General features: G+C 43.3%; 1 protein-coding gene across 2 annotated transcripts in view; it reads left to right on the plus strand.

Moving 5' to 3' along the window:
- The window catches only part of FSD1L (fibronectin type III and SPRY domain containing 1 like), a 59710-nt gene that overhangs the window by 19097 nt on the left and 15744 nt on the right, over positions 1 to 24869 (plus strand). For both annotated transcript variants that reach the window (XM_077817931.1, XM_077817932.1), the window contains exons 5-7: positions 875 to 897; positions 19035 to 19156; positions 24532 to 24741. In XM_077817931.1, the coding sequence (XP_077674057.1) occupies positions 875 to 897; positions 19035 to 19156; positions 24532 to 24741 (355 nt within the window). The remainder of the gene's footprint in view (positions 1 to 874; positions 898 to 19034; positions 19157 to 24531; positions 24742 to 24869) is intronic.

Genomic DNA, 24869 nt, shown 5'->3' on the forward strand with positions numbered 1-24869 from the left:
ATGTCCAGAGAAATGTCCTAAGCTTTCTGGTGCTGTTCCTTGAGAGTTAACCCTCCAAAATAAAAATCTCAGTTGAAGGCAACCTCAAACCAACTAGAAACTCTAGGTGAAAGATGAATCCACCCATCTTCTCATTGTTAACTTGTTCAATAACCTTTTTATTCTTAAATGTGACCAGGTCTCCCTGTTTTCAAATGGTAAATTTAAGACTTTGATACCCTTAGATCAGCCATATTGGTTCTGGGTGTACTACAATAATAGCAGGAAGTTGAGTATTGTGCAACTCCATATATTGGAGCTTCTGAGGAATAGATGGGGAAAATCTACTGTAAAGTAGGATTGAAGAAACAGTACAATAACTTTCAGAGGGAAATTTTCCTTTCCTCTTTGATACCTGTTCTACAAGAAGTTAGGCTTCTGACAGGTTATGGTATGGATAAACACCATTGGCAATAAAACAAGTACTTTACACTATTGATTCAAAAGAGCAGAACCTAAGTAAATGTTGCTGTCTTTGTACTTTTTTTCTTTTAAATTTGGAATTATGGATGCAGGAAAGAAATTTAAAGTGATAAACTGGATATCTGCTCTTACACTAGAAGAAAAAGCCCAGTAATTTGGAGTTGGTTTGGTGTGGCTTTTGAAGTTGATTTGCTCTGATCTGACTTATTACAGCATTTCTAACCATTGTGCATTAACACAAGCTTATGGAAAGAAAAATCTTACATCAAAGTGGTAAAATATTGTTTGGTGTTTGAATCTGAGCTGCATAGCTGTGGGATTCATAATCTAACTCTTCTTGCATGTTACTGCTGTTGAGACTTGCATGGAAGCACTAATTACCTTCTCTCTCTTCTTCCTGATATGCACCAAGGCTGCCAGACAGATCAAAGATAGGTACGGTACAAAACTTCTTGCTTTGTAATTGTTAATATCTTTTCACGGAACTCAAAAGTACAGTCTTAAAGGGGAACAGTCAACTTTCTGATGCTCTTAGGTATTGCTTACAAGAGTATCATAATTGAAAGATTATATACATTATTTGACAGCATTCCATATAGTCAGTTTCTTACTCTCCCCTGTCTAGCTGGTTAACCTTTCTCCTTTTGTGTGAGTCTTTCACACAGCAACAGGAGGAGGGAAATGGGTAACAACCCAGAAAGTGTGGTGAGAAAACCACGTGGACAGACAAGTGGGTGTAAAATTTGAAAACATTTTTTACAATCTATTTTTATCAAGTTGACGGTTTCCCTTAAATTCCTAAATATAGGATCCTGACTTAAAAATTTCTGCAGGCTTAATGATCTGTTTTGAGTGTGAGGGGATGCCTTGCAGCTAGAATCTTTTTCTAGCTAAGTTATTCTAGTGTTGACAAAGAATGTCTTTCTGGTGGTATCACCAGTACTGATGCCAGTGGGTTCACTGCCTGCATTAGTGACTTTTTTTTGCCAAGGTGATTTCTTTTTGGATGTGAAGAGTCTTCAACACATACTTAAACCAACTTTTTTAGAGTGGAAAACTTCTAATCTGCCAAGTATTTTATGATGAAACAATGTTAAGGTAAGCACATCTTTCTTCTGGACCAGGACAATCTATTCAAAACATGCCTAGCAAACTCAGGTATATCAGTGGGTCTCAATGGAGACTGGAAGCACTTTTAAAACTTTTAGACACAAGCTGTATTCAGCATGTGGAAGACCAGCCCTACCAAGAGTTTCCAGAATACGTTGCTTCCACTGACCCAGCAGGTTGGCTGTTGAGTAAAACATTTTCATGAGAACTAACAAGTTAATTGCCAAAGAAAAAAAGCTAGTTTCATGCTGGAATTTGTGTCCAAGGTAAACTCAGTGTTGATTGCTATGGGAAACTAAGCTTTCTATCCAAGCCCAAGCAGAAATAGAGAACCCTTAGTAGAAAGAAATTTAGGAATGGTGGTGGCAGAAGTTTTGTTTAATGTGCTTCAGTTCTTTGAACAGTAGCATGCCTCCGGTTATCCCTTCCAAGCTCATGAAGCTACTCTAGCAGCATTCAGCCACTCTGCTGCAGCCAGTTTGAACAGTGAATCTCTATACAGCTGGTTCTGTTGGCCAGACATGCAGAAGTTTCACAACTAGGTTGTAGTTATGGGAAGTTTCTGCTTGGACAACTTGTAACTATTGACAACACAAGGTTCTGTTAAGGTCAATCAAGCTGTTGTACTTTTGGGGCTTAGTCTGTTGGCTGAGCAGTGATAGCTGTGGGGCTGCTAGTGATGCACACTGGAAAGTTGGTGATGGGGAAAATTCAAGTACTTCTGACTTAGTTGTGAGCTACAGGGCTATGGTATTGGATATTGAGCTGCTGGTCAAATTAAATCCTATTTTTGACTCTTGGGTACCGCCACTTGGAATTAGTAGTTTTTAGGATTACCAGCAAGCTATAAAATTCTCTGCAGGAAATGCTACTTTTTTTAAAAAAACTTTTGAGGATGTTCCAGTCAGGCTGCAAACTTAGAAAGAATGTAAGTCTAAAAATGGATATGGTCAAGAAGTAAAAACTCCAAACATGGATAACTGACACCACTTCACCATCTGGTCAAGACAAGATAGTTTAAGTACTCCAGTAGCGGGTGTATAATCCCGTTCATTCAGAGATTGTTTGAGAGGCCCCTGTCAGTTTCTGAGATTTAACTATTTCACAGCTATCGCAATCCTGAATAATTTTCATAGTCTAAAACTGATGGCTTACAGTTCTAAAATTCCATCTTTAGGAATTCATGTTCTTATTATAAACATTGATACTTTAGTTCTCTTGTCCTCAAATTGAAGCTGTATTCTCCGATTTCTCTCCACTGTTTAGGAAGGTTGGCATAAAATTAAGTTTAATGTGGCGTGGGTCAGAGTTGGAATTGATCTTGTAATAGCTCAAAATTTAGTAACCTTTTGAACTGGAATATCTTCCACTTTTGATTTCCACACTATTTTTGGCAATGAAATGGCCACAGTGTGTCTGCTCTTTTCAATGCCAACTACATTGTCCTTTTCCCCCGGCAACCTGTCATCCTCTGTACTCTTTGCTTTCTCCATCAAATCTCTAGGATCTGTTGCTGCTTTTCCCTCACTGTCTCCACTGCTAAAACCCTTTTTTGTGCTTCATTCACTCGCTATTGTAACTGTAGTTTCAGTAAGACTGGCTCTTTTCATGGGGTGGGTATGGGAAGAAGTGTTGCTCCTGTTCCTTCACAAAAACACTTAAGAATCCGATTTGCTAGCCACTTCTCAGATGTCACAGATCCCTGGGTGTGAATTTGGTAAAAATGCTTCTTTTGTCCAACTTTTGATTTCTGAAACAGCATGTCATTAGTTACTACTTTTCAGAACTTGATTTTTCTTAAGTTTTTCATGTTTTTTAAAAAAGTGGGTAGGATAGAGTGAACATTTGATTTCAGAAGTGCATTTGACAGATGGACAACACTCCAGGGTAATGCTGTACAACTTTGTATGTTATAAGGTGCTAAAGACCTAGCTGGAAGGCACTTAGGCCATGTCTACACTATGAAATTAGGTCGAATTCCTAGAATTCGGTTTTGTAGAAAGCGTTTTTATCAGTCAATTGTGTGTCCCCACACAAATGCTCTAAGTGCACTTAGTCAGTGGAGTGCATCCACAGTACCGAGGCAACTGTCGACTTGCGGAGCATTGAACTGTGGGTAGTTATCCCACAGTTCCCGCAGTCTCCTCCCCCATTTGAAATCTGGGTAGAAATCTCAATGCTTGATGGGGCAAAAACATTGTCACGGGTGGTTCTGGGTACATATAGTCAGGCCCCCCTTCTCTCCCTCCCTCCGTGAAAGGAACGGCAGACAATTGTTTCGTGCCTTTTTTCCTGGGTTATCCATGCAGATGCCGTAGCACAGCAAGCATGGAGCCCGCTCAGCTCACGGTCACTGTATGTCTCCTGGGTGCTGGCAGATGTGGTACTGCATTGCTACACAGCAGCCGCTCATTGCCTTTTGGCAGCAGACAGTGCAGTATGACCGTAGTCATCGTCGACATACTCCAGGGTGCTCTTTTCATAGAATCATAGAATCATAGAATATCAGGGTTGGAAGGGACCCCTGAAGGTCATCTAGTCCAACCCCCTGCTCGAAGCAGGACCAATTCCCAGTTAAATCATCCCAGCCAGGGCTTTGTCAAGCCTGACCTTAAAAACTTCCAAGGAAGGAGATTCCACCACCTCCCTAGGCAATGCATTCCAGTGTTTCACCACCCTCTTAGTGAAAAAGTTTTTCCTAATATCCAATCTAAACCTTCCCCACTGCAACTTGAGGCCATTACTCCTCGTTCTGTCATCTGCTACCATTGAGAACAGTCTAGAGCCATCCTCTTTGGAACCCCCTTTCAGGTAGTTGAAAGCAGCTATCAAATCCCCCCTCATTCTTCTCTTCTGCAGGCTAAACAATCCCAGCTCCCTCAGCCTCTCCTCATAAGTCATGTGTTCTAGACCCCTAATCATTTTTGTTGCCCTTCGCTGGACTCTCTCCAATTTTTCCACATCCTTCTTGTAGTGTGGGGCCCAAAACTGGACACAGTACTCCAGATGAGGCCTCACCAATGTCAAATAGAGGGGGACGATCACGTCCCTCGATCTGCTCGCTATGCCCCTACTTATACATCCCAAAATGCCATTGGCCTTCTTGGCAACAAGGGCACACTGCTGACTCATATCCAGCTTCTCGTCCACTGTCACCCCTAGGTCCTTTTCCGCAGAACTGCTGCCTAGCCATTCGGTCCCTAGTCTGTAGCGGTGCATTGGATTCTTCCATCCTAAGTGCAGGACCCTGCACTTATCCTTATTGAACCTCATCAGATTTCTTTTGGCCCAATCCTCCAATTTGTCTAGGTCCTTCTGTATCCTATCCCTCCCCTCCAGCGTATCTACCACTCCTCCCAGTTTAGTATCATCCGCAAATTTGCTGAGTGCAATCTACACCATCCTCCAGATCATTTATGAAGATATTGAACAAAACCGGCCCCAGGACCGACCCCTGGGGCACTCCACTTGACACCGGCTGCCAACTAGACATAGAGCCATTGATCACTACCCGTTGAGCCCGACAATCTAGCCAGCTTTCTACCCACCTTATAGTGCATTCATCCAGCCCATACTTCCTTAACTTGCTGACAAGAATACTGTGGGAGACCGTGTCAAAAGCTTTGCTAAAGTCAAGAAACAATACATCCACTGCTTTCCCTTCATCCACAGAACCAGTAATCTCATCATAAAAGGCGATTAGATTAGTCAGGCATGACCTTCCTGAAGTTATGACCATTGTAAACACCTCACGCATTATCATGCAGTTTGTGCAGAACCAGCACCTGAGAAACCAGGCGAGGAGGCGAAGGCAGTGCGGTGATGAGGACATGAACACAGAATTTTCTAAAACTGCGGTCCCCAGCAATTTGGAGATCGTGGTGGGCAGGTTTATGCCGTGCAATGCCGATTGTGGGCCTGGGAAACAAGCACAGAGTGGTGGGACCATATAGTGTTGCAGGTTTGGGATGATTCCCAGTGGCTCTGAAACTTTCGCATGCGTAAGGGCACTTTTATGGAACATTGTGACTTGCTTTCCCCTGCCCCAAAGCACAAAAATACCAAGATGAGAGCAGCCCTCACAGTTCTCAAGCGAGTAGCAATAGCCCTGTGGAAGCTTGCAACGCCAGACAGCTATCGGTCAGTCGGTAATCCGTTTGGAGTGGACAAATCTACTGTGGGGGTTGCTGTGATGCAAGTAGTCAACACAATCATTGAGCTGCTGCTATCAAAGGTTGTGATTCTAGGAAACGTGCAGGTCATAGTGGATGGGTTTGCTGCAATGGGATTCCCTAACTGGTGGGGCTATAGACAGAACGCATATCCCTATCTTGGTACCGGACCACCAGGGCAGCCAGTACATAAACCACAAGGGGTACTTTTCAATGGTGCTGTAAGCACTGGTGGATCACAAGGGATGTTTCACCAACATCGACTTGGGATGGTTGGGAAAGGTTCATGACGCTCGCGTCTTCAGGAACTCTGGTCTGTTTAAATGGCTGCAGGAAGGGATTTACTTCCCAGACCAGAAAATAACTGAGGATTGTCATAAATATAAAGGAAAGGGTAAACACCTTTAAAATCCCTCCTGGCCAGAGGAGGGAAAACCCGTTTACCTGTAAAGGGTTAAGAAGCTAGGATAACTCACTGGCACCTGACCAAAATAACCAATGAGGAGACAAGATACTTTCGAAGCTGGAGCAGGGGAGAAAACACAGGTTTTCTCTGTCTGTGTGATGCTTTTGCCAGGAACAGAAAAGGAATGGAGTCTTAGAACTTAGTAAGTAAGCTAGCTAGATATGCATTAGATTCTGTTTTGTTTAAATGGCTGATAAAATAAGCTGTGTTGAATGGAATGTAGATTCCTGTTTTTGTGTCTTTTGGTAACTTAAAGTTTTGCCTAGAGGGATTCTCTGTTTTGAATCTGATTACCCTGTAAGGTATTTAGCATCCTGACTTTAGAGGTGATTCTTTTTACCGTTTCTTCTATTAAAATTCTTCTTTTAAGAACCTGGTTGCTTTTTCATAGTTAAGATCCAAGGGTTTGGGTCTGTGTTCACGTATGCAAATTGGTGAGGATTTTTATCAAGCCTTCCCCAGGAAAGGGGGTGTAGGGTTTGGGGAGGATTTTGGGGGAAAGACATTTCCAAGCAGGCTCTTTCCCTGTTATATATTAGACGCTTGGTGGTGGCAGCAATAAAGTCCAAGGGCAAAAGGTAAAATAGTTCGTACCTTGGGGGAGTTGTAACCTAAGCCTGTAAAAATAAGCTTAGGGGGTTTTCATGCAGATCCCCACATCTATACCCTAGAGTTCAGAGTGGGGAAGGACCTTGACATGGTGGCAGAGTGGTGGGATTACCTTGAAATCATCTTGAGATCAATTTGAGGTTTTTGTGTTTTTTTTTTTGTTTTTTTTTTTTTTTTTTGAACAAGAAGCACAGATTTTAAAAAGGAAATTTTTTTTCCTTTGGGCTGCTGGAAAGCAGGTTTTTAGCAGCAAGCAATTAGTTTTGTCTCTGCTTGGGGCCAGAGCAGAGACAAAAGGGAATTGTCTTTTATGAGCTGGAGTTTTCTCTGCCTAAAGGCAGGGTAGTTAACCTCCTGCAGGGAAATTCACAAGTCTTCACAGACCTGAAGTTCGTGTTTTTTTACCTAAGAGCAGCTAGAGGGGTTTTCTGTCTATTTGCCTGGAGACAAAGGTGTTAGGTTTTTTTAAGGATTTTTCTGTAGGCTGACAACCACTGTCAGAGAACATAGATATCCAATTACAGCACAACCTATTTTGTTTGACAAGCCAAGTTTTTTGCTTGCTTGTTTATTTCTAACTCTTGGGTGTAAAGTTAGTTAAAAACCGAGGCAAACATGACACAAACCAAGGCACAACACAAATTGGAGTTAACCAGACTGGAGGCAGCGAAAGAGGCAGAAAAAGCCCTAGAGGCTGCCCACAGGAGAGCTATGGAGGCAGAAAAGAACCAAGAGGCTGCTCACAGGAGAGCTATGGAGGAAAAGGAAAAAGAGAGGAAGCATGAACTGGAGATGGAGAAGGTAAGGGCTGAGCAGAATCTACTGGATAACCCTAACAATCCTTCCCCAACGATCCACAAATGGGAGCAGTGATGTCCCATCATCACAGTATGATGAATCCAGTGATATTGTTGAATATTTTCTCACCTTTGAGACACTGCACTCCATAAAATTCCTGACGCTCGCAAGATGACCACATTGGTTGCAAAATTGACTGGAAAAGCTCTGGAAATATTAAATAAGATGCCTACTGATGAAGCTTCTGACTATAATTTCAAGGATTTGGTTTTAAAGCAATTTCAAATTACATCTGAAACGTACAGAGTAACATTTCAAACTCTTAAGAGAGCCTGGACTAAGTAATATGGCTTATCTAAACCAGATGAAGGATCTGTTAAATAAATGGGTCCAAGGAAGGGGGGGTCACTAGCTTTAATGGAATGTGTGATTTGATAGCTCAGGAGCAATTCCTGAATATGTCCAAGGAGGAAATAAAACAGTGTTTGTGGGATAAGGAAATGGACTCAGCAGAAAGTCTTGCTTCTTACGCTGATCGATACGAGCAGTCCCAGACTGCCAGAGAGGTGGGGCAAGCCAGAACAAAACGGGTGGAGGGAGGAGAGAAGAACAACCCTGGTCACAGTTGGAGGGAGGGACACCCCAGAAGGGACACCCTCAGACCACACCATACTACCGGGGGCAGCCCAAGGCCCCAACTATACACCAAGGAATACACCAGACACCTTATCGTCCTGCCACACCATTCTCCGGCCACCCACCTCGCCCCAGTGATCCGTCGGCTGGACGATGTTTTAAATGTAACGAGCCGGGGCATGTGAGGGCCAACTGCCCCAAGAACCCCAACAGATTACAGTTCATTGCACCAGAGGTCCTCAGGCCCAGATACCTCCCAGATACCCTTGGAGCGGAGGAAAACTGAGTGTGGGCGGGAAGGTCACCGCGTGGAGGGACACTGGAGCACAAGTGTCGGCTATCCATGCTTCCTTAGTGGACCCCAATTGAATTGACCCAGAGATCCAAGTGACAATTCAACCCTTCAAGTCAAACTCTTTCAATTTGCCTACAGCCAAGTTGCCTGTCCAGTACAAGGGCTGATCAGGAACATGGACTTTTCCAGTCTATGATGATTATCCCATCCCCGTGCTGTTGGGGGAAGACTTGGCCAATCATGTGAAGCTAGCCAAGAGGGTGGGAATGGTCACCCGCAGCCAGGCTAAACAAGCCATCACGCCTAGCTCTGTTCCGGAAACTTCTACCAGGACTTGGTCAGAGGTGATGGACCTGGATCCCAGGCCAAGCTCTGCAACAGCAGTAGTGGATCCAGTCCCAGAGACCCAGACAGAGCCAGTCCCAGAACCGGAACCAGCAGAATAACCAGCACCACACACATTGCCAGCACTGAATCCAGTACTTGCAACCCCAACACCAGAGAGCCCCAGCAAACCTGAACCGGCAGCAGCCGATAACCCTACACCAGAGGCTCAGCCGGAGCCTGAACCCCAACATAGTGAACCAGCGGAGAGCGGTTCACAGTCAACAGAAACAGCCCCATCCCCTACATCGCTTCCAGAGGGACCAAGCCTAGGTCCACAATCTAATGAGGAACTGATGTCTCCAGCATCAAGGGAACAGTTCCAGACGGAACAGGAAGCAGAAGAGCGCCTCCAGAGAGCTTGGACGGTGGCATGGAGCAATCCACTGCCTCTCAGCTCTTCTAATCAATCCAGGCTTGCTGTAGAAAGAGGACTTTTATACAAGGAAACTTTCTGGTGGACACCAGGAAGACTGGCATCCTCAGAGACAGTTGGTAGTTCCAACTAAGTACCGGGTCAAGCTCTTGAGCTTCGCCCACAATCATCCTAGTGGCCATGCTGGGGTGAACAGTACCAAAGACTGTTTTGGGGAGGTCATTCCACTGGGAGGGACTGGGCAAGGATGTTTCTACCTATGTCCAGTCTTGTGAAGTATGCCAAAGAGTGGGAAAACCCCAAGACCAGGTCAAAGCCCCTCTCCAGCCACTCCCCATCATTGAAGTTCCATTTCAGCAAGTAGCTGTGGATATTCTGGGTCCTTTTCCAAAAAAGACACAAGAGGAAAGCAGTACATACTGACTTTCATGGATTTTGCCACCCGATGGCCAGAAGTAGTAGCTCTAAGCAACCCCAGGGCTAAAAGTGTGTGCCAAGCACTAGCAGACATTTTTGCCAGGGTAGGTTGGCCCTCCGACATCCTCACAGATGCAGGAACTAATTTCCTGGCAGGAACTATGGAAAGCCTTTGGGAAGCTCATGGGATAAATCACTTGGTTGCCATTCCTTACCACCATCAAACAAATGGCCTGGTGGAGAAGTTTAATGGAACTTTGGGGGCCATGATACGTAAATAAGCACTCCAATGATTGGGACCTAGTGTTGCAGCAGTTGCTCTTTGCCTGCAGAGCTGTACCACATCCCAGTTTAGGGTTTTCCACATTTGAACTTGTATATGGCCATGAGGTTAAGGGGCCATTACAGTTGGTGAAGCAGCAATGGGAGGAGCTTCTCCAGGAACTAACATTCTGGACTTGGTAACCAACCTACAAAACACCCTCTGAACCTCTATAGCCCTTGCTAAAGAAAACCTACAGGATGCTCAAAAAGAGCAAAAAGCCTGGTATGATAAACATGCCAGAGAGCATTCCTTCAAAGTAGGAGACCAGGTCATGGTCTTAAAGGCGCTCCAGGCCCATAAAATGGAAGCGTTGTGGGAAGAGCCATTCATGGTCCAGGAGGGCCTGGGAGCTGTTAATTATCTCATAGCATTCCCTACCTCCAACCGAAAGCCTACGGTGTACCATATTAGTTCTCTAAAGCCCTTTTATTCCAGAGAATTAAAGGTTTGTCAGTTTATAGCCCAGGGAGGAGATGACGCTGAGTGGCCCGAAGGTGTCTACTATGAAGGGAAAAGTGCTAGTGACGTGGAAGAGGTGAACCTCTCCATGACCCTTGGGCATATGCAGTGACAGCAGATCAAGGAGCTGTGCACTAGCTACGTGCCGATGTTCTCAGCCACCCCAGGACTGACTGAACGGGCATACCACTCCATTGGCACAGGTAATGCTCACCCAATTAAAGTCCAACCTTACCGGGTGTCTCTTCAAGCTAAAACTGCTATAGAACAGGAGATCCAGGATACGTTACAAATGGGGCTAATCTGCTTCTCTGGCAGTGCATAGGCATCTCCAGTGGTTCTAGTTTCCAAATCAGATGGGGAGATACGTTTTTGCGTGGACTACAGTAAGCTACATGCTGTAACTTGCCCAGACAACTATCCAATGCCACACACAGATGAACTATTAGAGAAACTGGGACGGGCCCAGTTCATCTCTACCTTGGACTTAACCAAGGGGTACTGGCACGTACCGCTAGATGAATCCGCCAAGGAAAGGTCAGCCTTCACCACACATGTCAAGCTGTATGAATTTAATGTAATCCCTTTCGGGCTGCGGAATGCACCTGCTGCCTTCCAAAGACTTGTAGATGGTCTCCTAGCGGGATTAGGAGAATATGCCGTCGCCTACCTTGACGATGTGGCCATATTTTTGGATTCCTGGGCAGAACACCTGGAACATGTACAAAAAGTCCTTGAGCGCATAAGGGAGGCAGGACTAACTGTTAAGGCTAAGAAGTGTCAAATAGGCCTAAACAGAGTGACTTACCTTGGACACCAGGTGGGTCAACGAACTGTCAACCCCCTACAGGCCAAAGTGGATGCTATCCAAAAGTGGCCTGTCCCAAAGTCAAAGAAACAGGTCTAATCCTTCTTAGGCTTGGCCGGTTATTACAGGTGACTTGTACCGCAATACAGCCAAATCGCCACCCCACTGACAGACCTAACCAAAAAGAAACAGCCAGATGCCTTTCAGTGGACAGAAGAGTGTCAGAAGGCCTTTAACAAGCTTAAAGCGACACTCATGTCTGACCCTGTACTAAGGGCCCCAGACTTCGACTAACCGTTCCTAGTAACCACAGATGCATCCAAGCGTGGTGTGGGAGCAGTTTTAATGCAGGAAGGACCGGATCAAGAATTCCACCCTGTAGTGTTTCTCAGCAAGAAGCTGTCTGAGAGGGAAATCAACTGGTCAGTCAGTGAAAAAGAATGTTACGCCATTGTCTAAGCTCTGGAAAAGCTGAACGCCCATATGTTTGGGGACGCCATTTCCACCTGCAAATCGACCATGCTGCACTACGGTGGCTTCATACCGCCACGGGAAATAACAAACAACTTATTCGGTGGAGTTTAGCTCTCCAAGATTTTGGTTTTGACATCCAGCACATCTCAGGAGCTTCTAACAAAGTGGCTGATGCACTCTCCCTTGAAAGTTTCCCAGAATCAACTGGTTAAAATCGTCCTTGAGATGTGGAAAATATTGTTAGTCTTGGTAGGATATTTAGAGGTGCGGCTGTCTTATTAACTCTGTTTCTTCCTAGAGCTCCAGGAAGAAATCACAGCCAGCGTTTCACCCTATCTGTGATTTTTGGGGGGTGTCATAAATATAAAGGGAAGGGTAAACACCTTTAAAATCCCTCCTGGCCAGAGGAAAAACCCTTTCACCTGTAAAGGGTTAAGAAGCTAGGATAACCTTGCTGGCACCTGACCAAAATGACCAATGAGGAGACAAGATACTCTCAAAGCGCGGGGGGGGGAGAAACAAAGGTTCTCTCTGTGTGGTGCTTTTGCCAGGAACAGAAAAGGAATGGAGTCTTAAAAGTTAGTAAGTAAGCTAGTTAGATACGCGTTAGATTCTGTTTTGTTTAAATGGCTGATAAAATAAGCTGTGCTGAATGGGATGTAGATTCCTGTTTTTGTCTTTTTGTAACTTAAGGTTTTGCCTAGAGGGATTCTCTGTTTTGAATCTGATCACCCTATAAGGTATTTACCATCCTGATTTTACAGAGGTGATTCTTTTACCTTTTCTTCTATTAAAATTCTTCTTTTAAGAACCTGGTTGTTTTTTCACTGTTCTTAAGATCCAAGGGTTTGGGTCTGTGTTCACGTATGCAAATTGGTGAGGATTTTTATCAAGCCTTCCCCAGGAAAGGGGGTTTAGGGTTTGGGGAGGATTTTGGGGGAAAGACATTTCCAAGCAGGCTCTTTCCCTGTTATATATTAGACGGTTGGTGGTGGCAGCAATAAAGTCCAAGGGCAAAAGGTAAAATAGTTTGTACCTTGGGGGAGTTTTAACCAAAGCCCGTAAAAATAAGCTTAGGGGGTTTTCATGCAGGTCCCCACATCTGTACTCTAGAGTTCAGAGTGGGGAAGGAACCTTGACAGGGATGCTGAAATGCCTATAGTTACCCTTGGGGACCCAGCCTACCCCTTAATGCCCTGGCTCATGAAGCCGTCAACAGGCACCCTGGACCGTATCATAGAATATCAGGGTTGGAAGGGACCTCAGGAGGTCACCTAGTACAACCCCTTGCTCAAAGCAGGACCAATCCCCAACTAAATCATCCCACCCAGGGCTTTGTCAAGCCTGACCTTAAAAACTTGTAAGGAAGGAGATTCCACCACCTTCCTAGGCAACGCATTCCAGTGTTTCACCACCCTCCTAGTGAAAAAGTTTTTCCTAATATCCAACCTAAACCTCCCCCACTGCAACTTGAGACCATTACTCCTCATTCTGTCATCTGCTACCACTGAGAACAGTCTAGATCCATCCTCTTTGGAACCCCCTTTCAGGTAGTTGAAAGCACCTCTCAAATCCCCCCTCATTCTTCTCTTCCACAGACTAAACAATCCCAGTTCCCTTAGCCTCTCCTCAGAAGTGATGTGTTCCAGTCCCCTCATCATTTTTGTTGCCCTCCGATGGATGTTTTCCAATTTTTCCACATCCTTCTTGTAGTGTAGGGCCCAAAACTGGACCTAGTACTCCAGATGAGGCCTCACCAGTGTCGAATAGAGGGGAACGATCACGTCCCTCGATCTGCTGGCAATGCCTCTACTTATACAGCCCAAAATGCCATTGGCCTTCTTGGCAACAAGGGCACACTAACTCATATCCAGCTTCTCGTCCAGTGTAACCCCTAGGTCCTTTTCTGCAGAACTGCTGACTCGCCATTCGGTCCCTAGTCTGTAGCGGTGCATGGGATTCGTCTTAAGTGCAGGACCGTAGTAAGAAGCTGTTCAACTATAGGCTGAGCAAGTGCAGAATGGTGGTAGAGTGTGCATTTGGACATTTAAAGGGTTGCTGGCGCAGTTTACTGACTCACTCAGACCTCAGCGAAACCAATATTCCCACTGTTATTGCTGCTTGCTGTGTGCTCCACAATCTCTGAGAGTAAGGGGGAGACGATTATGGCAGGGTGGCAGGTTGATGCAAATCGCCTGGCCGCTGAATACATGCAGCCAGACACCAGGGCTGTTAGAGCACAGCAGGAAGTGCTGCACATCAGAGAAGCTTTGAAAACCAGTTTCATGACTGGCCAGGGTTCTGTGTGACACTTCTGTTTGTTTCTCCTTGATGAAAACCCACCCCCTTGGTTGCCTCTAAATTCCCTGTAAGCCCCCCCCCCCACTCCCCCTTTTCAATGACAGCTTGCTTGCAAAGGAAATAGTCACTATAATTTTAAAAAAACATGTGTTCTTTATTGATAGCCCGGGTGGGGTGTGGGAGGAGGGAAGGAAAAGGCCACTTCAAAACTTCTTGAATGATAGCCTTCTGTTGCTTGGGCTGTCCCCTGGGGTGGAGTGGTTGGGTGCCTGGAGTTTCCCCCCTGCGTTCTTGGGCGTCTGGGTGAGGGAGGCTATGGAACTTGAGGAGGAGGGAGGGTGGTTAAACAGGGGCTGCAGCGGCAGTCTGTGATCCTGCTGCTGTTCATGAACCTCCAGCAGATGCCGGAGCATGTCCGTTTGATCCCACAGTAGCCCCAGCATTGCCTCATGCCTCCTCTGATCTTCCTGCCACCATCTCTCTTCACCTTCATTAGCTCCTTTCCTATACTCTATTGTGTCCCTCCACATGTTCTGCTGAGCTCCGTCAGTGCCGAACGACTGCATGAGTTCAAAGAACATTTCATTGTGCATGCATTTTTTTTCGCCACCTTATCTGAGATAGCCTTTGTGATGGAGGAAGGAGGCTTGAAACATTTGCAGCTGCTGGAGGGAGAAAGAGTGAAGTATTTTAAAGGTACATTTTACAGAACAATGGCTATACTCTTCCACGGAGAACAACGCTATTCACATTACATAGCACATGTGATTTTTGGTACAAGGTTGCATTTTGCATCTTGTGTTAGAGATCACACACGCAGTGCCAGGCAACAGAATTCAGCTTGCAGGTGGCCATGGTAAGCCATAGTCTTTCAGCTTCTGCAACCTTCATAACAGCAGTGCCCTCCTCTCTCATCCCAAGCAAAGCATGTTGAGTTGGCTGTTCAGTGCTGCGGTTTTCCTGTTAACGTGCAGCAGCAGAAACCAAACTTAACCCCGCCCCCCCCCCAATCCAGTTCTCTAGGATGATTACTTTACCCCTCCCCCCACTGTGTAGCTGACATCAGGGAAATCCCTGCTAGCCAAATGCGAACAGCTCAGTGCCGCGCCGCCCCCAACTGCGTAGCTAACTGCGGGGAGGATTTCTTTTCAGGCACAGGCAAACAGCCAAGTAGGTGCGGCCACCTCTGAATGTCCCCTTAATTAAATTCCCCTATTTCAACCAGGTTACCATGAATGATATCAGTCTCCTGAAGATAACCCAGAGAGATCAAGAATGGATGTTGCTTGAATGCCAGCAAACACCTGGACCATATGCTGCCATGCTTTGTTATGCAATGATTCCAGACACTGTGCTGCTGGCCTGCCGTGGTAAAGTGTCCTACCATGGAGGACTGAATGAGGCTGTCCTCCCCAGAAACCTTTTGCAAAGGCTTTGGGAGTACATCCAGGAGAGCTTCATGGAGATGTCCCTAGAAGATTTCCGCTCCATCCCCAGACACGTTAACAGACTCTTCCAGTAGCTGTACTGGCCACGAATGCATCCCAAGTCCTCAGGGCTACTTAATCATTAAAAAATGCTTGCTTTTATAACATGTATTATATTTAAAAAGGTACACTCACCAGAGGTCCCTTCTCCGGCTTGGTTGGGTTGGGAGGGTATTTCAGTCAGGGTGATGAAAAGATCCTGCCCGTCGGGGAGAACGGTGTGCTGTCCTCAAGCTCATCTTCCTCCTCTTCTTCCCCATCCGCAAAATCCTCAGCCATGGCGGAGAGTACCCCATCATCGGAGTCCACGGACAGGGATGGGGTAGTGGTGGTGGCCCCCCTAGAATTGCATGCAGCTCAACGTAGAAGCGGCATGTCTGGGGCTCTGTCCTGGAGCGTCCGTTTGATTCTTTGGTTTTCTGGTACGCTTGTCTGAGCTCCTTAAGTTTCACGTGGCACTGTGTTGCATCCCTGCTGTAGCTTCTGTCCCTCGTGGCCTTGGAGATTTTTTTTTTTTTAAATGTTTTGGCATTTTGTCTTTTTTGAAACGTAGTTCTGATAGCACAGATTCCTCTCCCCATACAGCGATCAGATCCGGTACCTCCCCTTTGGTCCATGCTGGAGCTCTTTTTCGATTCTGGGACTGCATGGTCCCCTGTGCTGATGAGCTCGCCTGGCCAAACAGGAAATGAGATTCAGAAGTTCACAGGGCTTTTCCTGTACACCTGACCAGTGCATCTGAGTTCAGAGTGCTGTCCAGAGCGGTCACAATGGTGCAGTGTAGGATAGCTCCCGGAGGCCAATACCTTCAAATTGTGTCCACACTTACCCTAATTCGAAACGGCAATGTCTATTTCAGCGCTAATCCCCTCGTTGGGGAGTGCAGAAATCTGTTTTAAGAGCCCTTTATGTCCAAAAGAAAGAGGCTTCGTTGTGTGGACGGGTGCAGGGTTAATTCGATGTAACGCTGCTAAATCCGACAAACTCATAGTGTAGACCAGGCCTTGCTCTCCTTTTCCTACTGCCTCCCACTTACATAGACTGGTGATGTTATCATACCCGTGCTGATTCTGGAGCTATGAAGTCAGATCTGAGAGTGAACATGAAAGCTGTTAACTATTTTATGCTCCAGTCTCTACCATGATACTGGTTATATGTACAGTCAAATGTATACAACTAACCTCTCCTCATCCCCTAAATTAGATGAGTAGGGTGGTGCTAATAAAGCATGCTATTTGATTCAGCAGAAAACAGACTTTGTTTCTGAGTCATGTCTAGTACTTTCAAAATGGGAATCTGCATTTTAAAGAGACAACTGGAATTTTCTTCAATGGAAGAGTGAAGGTGCTTTATAGTGAAATCTTTAATGATCTTCTGTAATTGAGGAACAAGTTTGTGTTCTACAGTGTTGGTAGCTAGTGCATTTCTAATTATGGATACATAAGTTGATACTTGAGAATCAGATTAAGGCCTTAATTCTTCAATGCCTTGTGTCTTTCATTTGGTCCTGCTTCAAGTCACCCGGGCCTGATGAAATACATCCTAGAATAGTCAAGGAGCTGATTGAGGAGATATGAGCCATTAGTGATTATCTTTGAAAAGTCATGGAAGATGAGAGAGATTCCAGGGGACTGGAAAAGGGGCAAATATAGTGCTAATCTATAAAAAGGAAATAAAGACAACCCAGAGAATTACAGTCAGTCATCTTAACTTCTGTACCCAGAAAGATAATGGAGCAAATAATTAAGCAATCATTTTGTAGACACCTAGAAGATAATAAGGTGATAAGTAACAGTCAGTATGGATTTGTCAAGAACAAATCATGTCACACCAACCTAATAGCTTTCATTGACAGGGTAACAAGCTTTGTGGATGGGTGGGCAGGTGATAGACCCTTTTCATAAACTAGGGAAATACAGCCTAGATGGAGTTACTGTAAGGTGGGTGCATAACTGGTTGGAACACCATTCACAGAGGGTAGTTATCAGTGGTTCACAGTCAAGCTGGAAGGGCATACAAGTGTGGTCCCACAGGGATCAGCTCCGGGTCCAGTTCTGCTGAATATCCTCTTCAGTGATTTAGATAATGGCATAGAGAATATTCTTATAAAGTTTGTTGATGGTACCAAGTTGGGAGGGGTTGCAAGTGCTTTGGAGGATAAGGATTAAAATTCAAAATGATCTGGACAAATTGGAGAAGTGGTCTGAAGTAAATAGGATGAAATTCAGTAAGGACAAATGCAAAGTACTCCAAGTAGGAAGGAACAGTCAGTTGCACACATACAAAATGGGAAATGACTGCCTAGGAAGGAGTACTGCAGAAAGGGATCTGGGAGTCATAATGGATCACAGGCTAAAGGAGTCAACAGTGTAACATTGTTGCAAAAACTGGCAAACATAATTCTGGGATGTATTAGCAGGAGCATTTTAAGCAAGACATGAGAAGTAATTCTTTCCCCTCTACTCTATGCTGATTAGGCTTCAACTGGTGTATTGTGTCCAGTTCTGGGCATTACATTTCAAGAAGGATGTGGACAAATTGGAGACAGTCCAGAGAAGAGCAACAAAAACGATGTAAAGATCTGGAAAATGTGACCTATGAAGGAAGATTTGGGGGGCGGGGGACTTGGCTTGTTCAGTCTGGAGAAGAGAAGACTGAGAGGGGACATAAGTTTTTTCAAGTACATAAAAGGCTATTACAAGGAGGAGGGAGAAAAATTGTTCTCCTTTGCTTCTTGTCCTATCCTCAGAGGTTAAGGAGCTTAAATTGCAGCAAGGGCAGTTTAGGTTGGACATTGCAGGAAAAACTACCCTGACAGAAAGTTAAGCACTGGAATAAATTGCCTAGGGAGGCTGTGGAATCTCTATTGTTGGAGATTCAGAGCAGGTTAGACAAACACCTGTCAGGGATGGTTTAGATAATACTTAGTCTTGCTATGAGTTTAGAGGACCAGACAAGATAACTTCCTGAGGTCCCTTCCAGTCCTATGGTTCTAGGCTTGTGCAAAGTGGCTGTAAAATGCTAGCAGATCAGAATTTTTCACTTTCAGTGGCTAGCGTTACTGTGTGTACAGGTTTAAATGAATACCCCAGGTACGAAGCCTGGGAGAATCAGGCCTGAAGTCTTTTTAGTCACTTCTAGATTCTTACATGGAGACTCATAATGTCACAGATCAAGTGAGAGGGAGGCACTTGCAACTAACACCAGATCTTTTGAGCAGTGAAACACTTCTTGTAACTTAAACTTCAGAAAACTGGTTAACAACACCATTTTAAAATGTGGGAGCTGATTTTTTTTCAAATATAAGGGAAGAACAGTGCACTCAAACCTGTAGCAACTTCTGAAGTGAATTATAAAAAATCACATGGTTTTGACACACCTCAAAGTTAACTTCCTGAGTATAGAATTTCCAAAATATGAACCACGTTTTCCTAATAAGCCTTTCTTTTCTGTAGAGTCACAATGGCTTCAGCATTCCGCATCTCTTTGAAACCAAAGGTCAGTGATAACATGACTCACTTGATGGTGGACTTCTCTCAGGAAAGGCAGATGCTCCAGGCTTTAAAGTTTTTGCCAGGTAAAATTAAGTCTGTAGTGAATTGAATTTTTATACTATAAGATATCTGGGATAAACAATAGTTCGTTTAATGCGTTTTAATATGTGGATTTTTTCAGCTATCTTAAACAGTTTCTTCAATATTTACTTGGCAAATATCAGATCTAGATCATCTACTTCATAAAGGTGGTAACACATATAGACCTTTATACAGTATAAGGGCCAGTCAACGAAGGTGGGAATGGAACTTGTTCTTTGCTCCCAGACCTGTACTTCACCGTTATAGGTAATTGCCTAAGATCCTTCCTGCACTGGCAAGGTATCAAGTGTTTAACATACTCACAAGCTGAGTCTTGTTTGACATGTTACTCCTTCACATTCAGTTCACAAAATGCCAGGGATATAAGTGTAGAGACAAGAGTGTTCAAGTTCTTCTGACTTCCTTTTTGTACTTTCTTTTAAAAAGATGATCTGATCTTTGATATTAGATATCTGGATTAGATATTAGATTCTCAAAGGTAACAGTCCACTAAACTTTAAATTGCTGATATTTACAGCCTGAGCTCCAACTTAAGGAAGCCTTTCCTTTGGTGTGGGAATTAATAACCACCTCGACACTGTTTCCAGAACTATTAAGCCTCCTGCTGGCAGTCATGGTCCCTTTTGCTGTATGATGTGGAGGTAATCTTGGTCCTGTGCTTAGCGTTTGTCTCAAATCACTATCATGGTGCTTAATTGGCAACTCACGATGAGCTGTGCTGAAATTACCATTCAGTCCTTAGCCTCCGGATGAAAATGGTAACTCAGTTATCCTCTTACCCTTTCTAGATAAGGGAGGAAGATTGAAATGCTGCTTGTATACTGTATCTGTTATGTGGGGAGACAAATGGAGGACTTGAGTGACCAGTGCTGTTAGTTTTCAGAGTAGCAGCCGTGTTTGTCTGTATTCGCAAAAAGAAAAGGAGGACTTGTGGCACCTTAGAGACTAACCAATTTATTTGAGCATAAGCTTTTGTGAGCTACAGCTCACTTCATCGGATGCACGCTCACTTCATCGGATGCATACTGTGTGCATCCGATGAAGTGAGCTGTAGCTCACAAAAGCTTATGCTCAAATAAATTGGTTAGTCTCTAAGGTGCCACAAGTCCTCCTTTTCTTTTAACATAATTTTGGTTAGCTACATTCTTGTTCATACAAGATAATTCGGCACTTGGCATTTAAATGTGGAAAGATCAACTGTAAGGATATCACTAGATTTTTTTTTTTTTTTTTTTCCCCCTCCCTGGTGGATAACTTAAATAGCTTGTAACTATTTGGTATAGAGCTCTGTCACTACTTATAGCAGCACAGATTCTTGTAGGCAAAACTTAAACTGGGTGTTGATTCAGACAGTTTGAAATCCCAAACTTGATGAGGTGGTGATATTTAAATGCCTAGATAATGCTCATCACAATGGTACAGGAGTATCTTACAACTTCTAAAAGTAAACACATGAAAGAATCTCATCTTTCTATCTGGTATATAAGAAGATGCCAAAAATAACGGGTAGAGGTAGGTGCTTCAAAAGTTGCTGGCATGGCCTCTGAATGATAGATGTCTTAGTATTTCTCTCAAACTCTTAACCTGTTGCTGGCTGACTTCTATAATCTTCTCTCCAAATACTACTATATTTCTCTTTAAACCAGTTAGATTTGTTTTTTGTGATTCTCTAAGACTTAGCTTACTACTTTCATAAATCTTTGTTCTCAATCTCTATACAACTTAGACAGAAATTCCCAAACATTTTGTAAACCACGAGCCCTGCTGGAAAATCAAGTCTTATGACTACAACTTGTCCTGTGTTCTATTCAAATAACCCTTGTGAGAAGTGAAAAGCATTTACACTTAAGTTGTGATATTTAAAAATGTTCAGTAACTCTTCAGAATGGCATGCTTGGGAGGCTGGCTGCATGGGATATGTACATAGACTGAAGACTTTCTGCCTCTGCTGGGAAGGCTAATAAAGTGTCTCCTCTTGGCAAGTTATAAATGTGCAACACCCTGGCTTAATGCTACCTTCATTTCATGCTATAAGAAGTGAGCTGGAGTGAGTGTTTTCTGCACTCACAAACCTTCTTTGTTTTGTAACTTCAAGTGGAATATCCTTTTTTCCCCTCATGCTCTGACTAGGGTCCATTTGCATAAAGAGAAACTATACAGTAAAAGCAAAACTTTAAGCTTTTCAGAGATTTGAGAGATGTCTGCTGGTCTTCAATGCAAATAAAAAGAATTACCTAAAATTTCAGTCACTCCGACATGTTTCATGCACTTCATGACACACCTGCTGGGATCATTGAATTATAACTTGCACTCTTCTACTGAAGCGTGCATCACTGTTTTTAAGCATGCTGTAATTTAAGCTGTACTACATCAGCCAAAAGAATGGTGTTTGCTTCACTGATGAAGAGCTTCAGTAAATTCCCCAATAAATGGTCTTGTCTCTCTTCAGTGGTGGTGTCTGACTCTGACTGACCTTCATTTGGGATATATGGAACGAGCACACTGAACCGGAGACAGGCATAGTGATTAAATAACCAAGTGGTCAGCTCTAAAAAGTGACAGAAAATGGCACCTCCTTACTTGGTAAATTTGCTACCATTGTGTATTCAGACAGGGAAAACTTCATGTTAGAAATCAAAACCAACCTAATGGTACTGAATGTTTGTCACTCTGAAGTATTTACATGAATATAATTTAAATACCTTTTGATATTAATATTAGACTTCTAACTTCAGCATCTTCAAAAGCTGAAAAAGAATTAATATAAAAGTTCTTATGCTTATCTGCAGATGCTTTTACAATTTTTCTATCTAGAACCTAAAGGGGAATAGGTAGTCAGTGATGACTGGAGAGGAGCATGGCTAGTAGGTAGAATTAAACATGTCAGGGAAGTTGAACTTTCAAATGACTAGGATGTGTGTCCAGCCAGACCAGTGTGACCACACATGGTGTTAATGCTTTCAGACTGCTTTTTTCGGCACACCTATTGCCAGGCCAAACAAGTTGGGAAAGTATTGGGATCTGAGGTCAGATCCTAATTAGTAGACTGAATGCTTGCTGGTGAACTTGTCTGAAGTTGCAATCTGATCATTTTGGGCAATGTGCCCTCTGAGGATTAAATACACTTAAGTAATTTGTATGCATATGTCTTCATTTAAAATAAAAACATAACAAACTCACGGGTTTTGACAGGGAGGAGAAATAACCCTGTATTTGCTGGCTTGAATGACAAAGTTCTTACTGCTTAGTCATCCTCACTCTGCAGAGCTGATAGTTAAAAGTGAGCTAAAAATTTCTGCTGCATCCTGTGCATCAACAGAACTGCTTACCAAGTTCCAATTGGCTACATCTGTGAAAACCCAGTGAAAGCAGCAGTGTTACAGATGTAACTTAAGTCACAATTTGAAGACCAAGTATCAGAGGGGTAGCCGTGTTAGTTTGGATCTGTAAAAACAGCAGAAGAGTCCTGTGGCATGTCTGTAAGGTGCCACAGGACACTCTGCCAATTTGAAGACCATAGGTTCTCAAGATTTAATTGTGGGTCTAAGTTAGACTGAAGAATGTCCAATGATGCTTGAATCAGAACTCAGACTATTTAGAGGGCTGAGTGTTTGGCGGGGGGTGGGAATCACCTTCTTTGTAAACGGAATGTATTTCCACAGAAAGAGGCCTAAACGTGAAACTCCATTAATGCATTTTATGTGACTTGTAAGAGGAATAGCTTGCTGCAAAGTGACAAGCCTCGGGAATAAAATACCTAATGGGGTGTGAACAAGCGTACTTCAAAAACTATTTTTAGGACCCCTGTGAAAACTGCTGAAGTTGTTTGAGTATTAGGTAGAGAATGGTTTTCCTTTATAGGCAAAAACAGATTCTTGAACAAGAAACGCATGGATACTACTTTCCTTTCCTGTCAATGTAAATTTGACTCCTAAAGTTCTTGGTTTCAGCTTAGTGATGAAATAAGGTTTTGGTCATGGACTTCAGCTGTAATTAGCTACTCACCTTTTTTGCTTGCTTTATGCATTATTCTATGTTCAGAAAGAAACATATGAAATTTTCTTTGATTAAAATAGACCACTGGCAAGGTTGGGTTTTGTTTTGGGTTTTGTTTTTGATTTTAAATCCTACTTTACCTGCTATCCATTAGTATATTACTATCTGTCATGCACCCATCTTCTGATGCCTCTTTCCTGCTCCACGCATGATGTGTGCCTCAGATGTTAATATTTGGGGATATAGATGGGAAAGAGAAATATAGTGAAATTGGTTCAAGTTGTAGAATGTGCCCTATGTTTCTTAGGGAGCTGGTGTCATGAGATGCTGAGGGTCTGCAATATGACCAGATATCACACTGGGAGTAAGGAGTGAGTTTTGTTTCTAGTGTAAGGGTAATCAGAAACTTAATGAGTAGGGCTTAGTAAAGGAAGTTGAATTTTTTAATATGGTACTTGAAGGATAGAATGTGAAATCAGTAGATTAAGTTGACATAAGATGATCTGCGAGATTAGAGGACTTGGAGGATAACAATAAAAACACAGTAATTTGAGTAAACCTTAAATTATGATTATTGCAGACATACTTTCCTCAATGTCCTGGTGAGGTGAAGCTAGTTTTGCTTTTTAGCTCTTATCCTTTTGCTTGGATTTTGCTAGAAAATACACTACAGAAAATAAACCATAATCATTGGTAGACTTTTTTGTGTTTTGAATAAAATGTTGTGATAAAAGTTCACCATCTTGATATATAGATATACACACGCTCATTAACTCATTAGTAAATGCTTTGTGTTCAGATCACTGTCATATCTGTATGTACCTTGTTTTCTCTGGAAATGTTATATTGTAAATCTGTGTAGTGGTGCTTGTATCCAAATATTATAAACCAACCTTTTTTCTAAAGTGATAAAAGCATGCTCTTGCTGCATGATCCTATATCAGGGCTCTAGCTCTGAATGATCTGTAAAAAGATCTAGCTGAAAGAGCCTTAAAACCATGAAACCACAATTGCCAGTCCCTGCCAGGTCTATTTACTTATTACTGTTTATACAAGGAGGTCAGCCTGACCTGTACTATCAGAAGAACAAAGACGAGAATGGTAGAAGTTAATCCTAGAGCTAATGCATATTTGTTAGCAAAGTGCTAATTTTGTGTTTAATATATTCACTTTACAGGCAGAGTATTTCGTTTAAGTTCCAATTTGTAGATAATTGAGTAAAATCCTTGAAAGGTATGAGTGCTACTGAACCAAAGGCAATTTCTGATTCTTTTGTGTAGATCCAAAGGAACAGACTGCAACACTGAGGTGGCAAACATTTTTTTCATCAATACTCTAATGTTCTTTTGTTCTTTTGCAGTCCCCAAAGCTCCGGAGATAGACCCAGTAGAGTGTTTGGTAGCTGACAACGCTGTAACAATAGTATGGAGAATGCCAGAAGAAGACAACAAAATTGATCATTTTGTACTGGAATATAGGAAAACTAATTTTGATGGGCTTCCTCGAGTAAAAGATGAAACATGCTGGGAGCTGATAGACTATATTAAGGGCACTGAATATACATTATCTGGTAAAGATTGCTCATTTACCCTCCTTAAAAAGTCTTCTGCTCTTGAGGTGACTCTGAACGCAAACACTCATTTTTGGTTTTTTTGTATATAACAGAATCCTATTAGACACAAGGTGGGTGAGATAATA

This window comes from Eretmochelys imbricata, chromosome 5, assembly GCF_965152235.1.
Source record: "Eretmochelys imbricata isolate rEreImb1 chromosome 5, rEreImb1.hap1, whole genome shotgun sequence".
NCBI classification, from domain to species: domain Eukaryota; kingdom Metazoa; phylum Chordata; order Testudines; family Cheloniidae; genus Eretmochelys; species Eretmochelys imbricata.